The 6,064-nt window shown below is 46.6% G+C and overlaps 1 protein-coding gene across 1 annotated transcript; it reads left to right on the top strand.

Moving 5' to 3' along the window:
- Positions 1–405: 405 nt before the first annotated feature.
- LOC127926831 (syntaxin-binding protein 4-like) lies at positions 406–5,450 on the top strand (the record flags this gene model as incomplete). Its single annotated transcript, XM_052512451.1, has 3 exons — positions 406–418; positions 3,205–3,319; positions 5,309–5,450. Coding segments are annotated over exons 1-3 (270 nt in total), but the record flags the coding sequence as incomplete, so codon positions are not given.
- Positions 5,451–6,064: the final 614 nt, after the last annotated feature.

Genomic DNA, 6,064 nt, shown 5'->3' with positions numbered 1-6,064 from the left:
ATATGTCCTTTCTCCCTGTCTCTATTTCAACATGGTTAACCTGTCAAATACTGTTATGTCCTGTTTCCTCAATTCTAACATGTATAACGGTCTCAAATACTGTTATGTCCTGTCTGTTACCCTCTAACTGTTCAACATGTCTCTACAAATACGTTACCTGTCTCCCTGTCCTGTTTCACCTGTCTCTACTGTTACCTGTCTCTAACTGTTACCTGTCTCTACTGTTACCTGTCTCTAACTGTTCCCTGTCTCTAACTGTTACCTGTCTCTAACTGTTACCTGTCTCTACACTGTTACACACGGCTGTCTCTAACTGTTAGAGAGAAGGGAAACAGGTCTCTAAGGTTGTTGGCTGTCTCATTCTGTTACCTGAGGTTTAAGCCCTCTTCAGTCTGTCATTTGTAAATGTTTGTGTCTTGTAACTGTTCATCTCAACTGTGTGTCACCTGTTACCTGTCTTTAATTTTACCTGTCTTGCTGTTAGTTTTTCTGTTACATTGTCTCTAACTGTTACCTGTCTTTCTATTGGGTCAGTTACCTAGTTTTTCAGCTTGGGTTGAATTCCCTAGTTTTTCAGCATTGGGTCAGTGAATTCCCTAGTTTTTAGCTTTGGGTCAGTGTTCCCTAGTTTTTCAATTGGGTTGAATTGTCTCTAACTGTTTTTCAGCATTGGGTCTGTGAATTGCCTAGTTTTTAATTGGGTCTGTTGCCTGTCTTTAGCATTGTTACCTTCTCTAGTTTTTCCTGCATTAACTGTTACCTGTCTTTCATAACTGAGTCATTGAATGCCTAGTTTTTGTTATCATTGGGTCAGTGTTGCCTGACATCTCAATGGAAGTCTCTAACTGTTTTCTGTCTCTAACATTGTGACATTTAACTGTTACCTGTCTCTGAAAGACTGTTAAGCCTGTCTCTAACTGTTACCTGTCTCTATAAGACCTGGCAACTGTTCTGTCTCTAACTGTTACCTTTGTCTCTAACTGTTAGCATAGGGCAGCATCAGAGTATTATTTACAGCTGTTCAAGCTTCTAAACTAAACACTTGTCAGGACTGCTTTATGAAGTCCAGGGCAGTTACCTCCTCTCTACACTCCTTCCTCCTGTCTCTACACTCCTCTCCTCTCTAGCTGTTACCTCCTCCTCTAACTCCTCTCCTCCTCTCCTCTACCTCCTCTCCTCTACACTCCTCTCTCTACCTGTCTCCTATCCTCTCCTTACCTGTCTCTAACTGTTCCTGTCTCTATCTGTTACCTGTCTCTATCTGTTACCTGTCTCTAACTGTTCTCCTCTACACTCCTCTCTAACTGTTACCTGTCTCTAACTGTTACCTGTCTCTAGCTGTTACCTGTCTCTAACTGTTACCTGTCTCTAACTGTTCCTGTCTCTAGCTGTTCCTCTCTCTAACTGTTCCTCTCCTGTTACCTCTCTCTAACTGTTACTCCTCTAACTGTTCTCTCTCTACCTGTCTCTAGCTGTTACCTGTCTCTAACTGTTACCTCTCCTCCTCTCTCTAACACTCCTCTCCTCCTCTCCTCTACACTCCTCTCCTAACTGTTACCTGTCTCTAACTGTCTACCTCCTCTCTATCTGTCTACCTGTCTCCTCTACACTCCTCTGTTCCTCTGTCTCTAACCTCTCCTTCCTGTCTCTAACTGTTCCTCCTGTCTCTAACTGTTACTCTTCCTCTAACTGTTACCTGTCTCTAACTGTTACCTGTCTCTAACTGTTCCTCCTGTCTCTAACTCCTCTCTACTCCTCTCCTCTACACTCCTGTCTCTAACTCCTTCCTCCTCTCTCTAGCTCCTTCCCTGTCTCTAACTGTTACACTCCTCTCTCTACCCTCTCTTACCTGTCTCTAACTGTTACCTGTCTCCTCCTCTGTCTACCTCCTCTCCTACTACCTGTCCTACCTCTCTCTACACTCCTTCCTCCTCTCCTCTACCTGTTCCCTCTCTCTACACTGTTCCCTGTACTAACTCCTCCTGTCTCTACAGTCTCCTCTACACTCCTCTACCTGTCTCCTCACCTGTCTCCTCTGTCTCTACAATCCTGTTCCCTCCTCTACACTCCTCTCCTCTTCCCTGTCTCTAACTGTTCCTCCTCTCTCTACCACTGTTCCTCCTCTCCTCTACCTCTGTTCCCTGTCTACACTCCTCTAACTGTACACCTTCTCCTCTTCACTCCTGTTAGTTCTCCTCTCCTTCCCTCTCTCTACCCTCCCTGTCCTCTAACTCTGTCCTGTCTACCTCCTCTCCTCCTCTCCCTCTACACTCCTCTCCTCTAACTCCTGTCCTCTCTAACTGTTACCTGTCTCTTCCTCTGTTAGTTACCTCCTCTGTTCCTCTGTCAGTTCACCTGTCTCTCTCCCTGTTCTCCTCCCTGTCTCTACCTGTACACTGTTGTTCACTCTACACTCCTCTGTTCTACCTCTCTAGTTCACTGTCTCCTGTTCTACCTGTCTCCCCTGTCCTTACACTCTGTCCTCCTCTCTCTACCTGTCTACACTCCTCTCAGTTACCTGTTACCTTCCTCTCCTGTCTGTTACCTGTCTCCTCCTTCACTGTACCCTGTCTCCCTCTACACTCCTCACCTGTCTTCTAACTGTTACCTGTCTCTCTCACCTGTTACCTGTCTCTACTGTTACACTGTCTCACCTGTCAGTTCACCTGTCTCTAACCTGTTCCCTGTCTCTACCTGTCAGTCCTCTCTAACTGTCAGTTCACCTGTCTCCTGTTACCTGTCTCCTAGTTGTTACCTGTCTCTAACTGTTACCTGTCTCTAACTGTTACCTGTCTCTAACTGTTACCTGTATCTAACTGTTACCTGTCTCTAACTGTTCCCTGTCTCTAACTGTTACCTGTCTCTAACTGTTCCCAGTCTCTAGCTGTTACCTGTCTCTAGCTGTTACCTGTCTCTATCTGTTACCTGTCTCTAACTGTTACCTGTCTCTAACTGTTCCCTGTCTCTAACTGTTCCCTGTCTCTAACTGTTCCCTGTCTCTAACTGTTACCTGTCTCTAACTGTTCCCAGTCTCTAGCTGTTACCTGTCTCTATCTGTTACCTGTCTCTAACTGTTCCCTGTCTCTAACTGTTACCTGTTTCTAACTGTTACCTGTCTCTAACTGTTACCTGTCTCTAACTGTTCCCAGTCTCTAGCTGTTACCTGTCTCTAACTGTTACCTGTCTCTCCTCCTTTCTAAGCAGGCAGATATCTGGACAGCACATCGTCCGGGTCCTCGTCACGCTCCCAGAGTCCTTTGCTCTTGAGTCCTGCTGGCTCTCAGAGCACCTACAACAACCCTCTACTGCGCTCCCTCAGGTATAGCTATTGTAGCTAATTCAGGGGGTAGCCCCGACTGGGACTCAACCGGATCCAGGGACTGTCAACCCAACACCTTAGCCGCTATGCCAAGAGATCCAAACCGCTTTACAAGGAGGCCAGGAGTTAATCTCACTACAATATAGTACAGTTCAACCATTGATGTTGATGTATCTACCATATGAATGGGTTGTACAGTCAGTTCACCTGTTAGTTCACCTGTTAGTTCACCTGTTAGTTCACCTGTCAGTTCACCTGTCAGTTCACCTGTTAGTTCACCTGTCAGTTCACCTGTCAATTCACCTGTTAGTTCACCTGTTAGTTCACCTGTTAGCTCACCTGTCTGTTCACCTGTCTGTTCACCTGTAGGTTTACCTGTTAGTTCACCTGTTAGTTCACCTGTCAGTTCACCTGTCTGTTCACCTGTCTGTTCACCTGTAGGTTTACCTGTTAGTTCACCTGTTAGTTCACCTGTCAGTTCACCTGTCTGTTCACCTGTAGGTTTACCTGTTAGTTCACCTGTTAGTTCACCTGTCAGTTCACCTGTCTGTTCACCTGTCAGTTCACCTGTTTGTTCACCTGTTAGTTCACCTGTTAGTTCACCTGTCAGTTCACCTCTCAGTTCACCTGTTAGTTCACCTGTCAGTTCACCTGTTTGTTCACCTGTTAGTTCACCTGTTAGTTCACCTGTCAGTTCACCTGTCAGTTCACCTGTTTGTTCACCTGTCAGTTCACCTGTTTGTTCACCTGTTAGTTCACCTGTTAGTTCACCTGTCAGTTCACCTCTCAGTTCACCTGTTAGTTCACCTGTCAGTTCACCTGTTTGTTCACCTGTTAGTTCATCTGTCAGTTCACCTGTCAGTTCACCTGTCAGTTCACCTGTCAGTTCACCTGTTAGTTCACCTGTTAGTTCACCTGTCAGTTCACCTGTTAGTTCACCTGTCAGTTCACCTGTTAGTTCACCTGTTAGTTCACCTGTTAGTTCACCTGTTAGTTCACCTATTTGTTCACCTGCTTGTTCACCTATTTGTTCACCTGTCAGTTCACCTGTCTGTTCACCTGTAGGTTTACCTGTTAGTTCACCTGTCTGTTCACCTGTCTGTTCACCTGTAGGTTTACCTGTTAGTTCACCTGTTAGTTCACCTGTCAGTTCACCTGTCTGTTCACCTGTCTGTTCACCTGTAGGTTTACCTGTTAGTTCACCTGTTAGTTCACCTGTCAGTTCACCTGTCTGTTCACCTGTAGGTTTACCTGTTAGTTCACCTGTTAGTTCACCTGTCAGTTCACCTGTCTGTTCACCTGTCAGTTCACCTGTTTGTTCACCTGTTAGTTCACCTGTTAGTTCACCTGTCAGTTCACCTCTCAGTTCACCTGTTAGTTCACCTGTCTAGTTCACCTGTTTGTTCACCTGTTAGTTCACCTGTTAGTTCACCTGTCAGTTCACCTGTCAGTTCACCTGTTTGTTCACCTGTCAGTTCACCTGTTTGTTCACCTGTTAGTTCACCTGTTAGTTCACCTGTCAGTTCACCTCTCAGTTCACCTGTTAGTTCACCTGTCAGTTCACCTGTTTGTTCACCTGTTAGTTCATCTGTCAGTTCACCTGTCAGTTCACCTGTCAGTTCACCTGTCAGTTCACCTGTTAGTTCACCTGTTAGTTCACCTGTCAGTTCACCTGTTAGTTCACCTGTCAGTTCACCTGTTAGTTCACCTGTTAGTTCACCTGTTAGTTCACCTGTTAGTTCACCTATTTGTTCACCTGCTTGTTCACCTATTTGTTCACCTGTCAGTTCACCTGTCTGTTCACCTGTAGGTTTACCTGTTAGTTCACCTGTCTGTTCACCTGTTAGTTCACCTGTAGGTTCACCTGTTAGTTCACCTGTTAGTTCACCTGCGTTGCTGTGACTGGGTGTGTATTTGAGAGAGTTTGTACGTGTCTGTCTGTCTTACAGTATGTAATATATCCTCCTCCTCTCCTCCTCCTGTCTCCAGTCACCCAGGAGAGGGTGTGATCCAGCTGATCTCTGTAGCCCGCTCCTCTAGTCTGGGCATCACCATCGGCGGAGGCTCCAATAGACCGGACGGCCCTGCGGTCTTCATCCAGGAGGTTCTGTCTGGGGGAGACTGCCACAGGGTAAGTCACCAATGGGATCCATCCTGAAAGAACAGGGTACTAGTGGAGAACCCCTTCTCATAGATTCACCTCATAACAGATACTGTAGTCATAGTTACCTCCATTGGGTTTTAACACTGGGATGAAATGAACCATGGGAAGGCTTGTCCATATTCCAAACCTCTCTGGAAAGCTGACACTAATGGAGGGGGGAGGATGGGGGTGGGCAGAATGGGAAGGCTTGTCCATGTTGCAAACCTCTCTGGAAAGCTGACACTAATGGAGGGGGGAGGATGGGGTGGGCAGAATGGGAAGGCTTGTCCATATTCCAAACCTCTGGAATGCTGACACTAATGGAGGGGGAGGATGGGGGTGGGCAGAATGGGAAGGCTTGTCCATGTTGCAAACCTCTCTGGAATGCTGACACTAATGGAGGGGGGAGGATGGGGGTGGGCAGAATGGGAAGGCTTGTCCATATTCCAAACCTCTCTGGAAAGCTGACACTAATGGAGGGGGGAGGATGGGGGTGGGCAGAATGGGAAGGCTTGTCCATATTCCAAACCTCTCTGGAAAGCTGACACTAATGGAGGGTGGAGGATGGGGGTGGGCAGAATGGGAAGGCTTGTCCATATTCC

The sequence above is a fragment of the Oncorhynchus keta genome, unplaced genomic scaffold (genome assembly GCF_023373465.1).
Source record: "Oncorhynchus keta strain PuntledgeMale-10-30-2019 unplaced genomic scaffold, Oket_V2 Un_contig_8434_pilon_pilon, whole genome shotgun sequence".
NCBI classification, from domain to species: domain Eukaryota; kingdom Metazoa; phylum Chordata; class Actinopteri; order Salmoniformes; family Salmonidae; genus Oncorhynchus; species Oncorhynchus keta.
The sequence above is the reverse complement of the archived record's forward strand: the minus strand, read 5'-3'. Positions and strand labels throughout refer to the sequence as shown.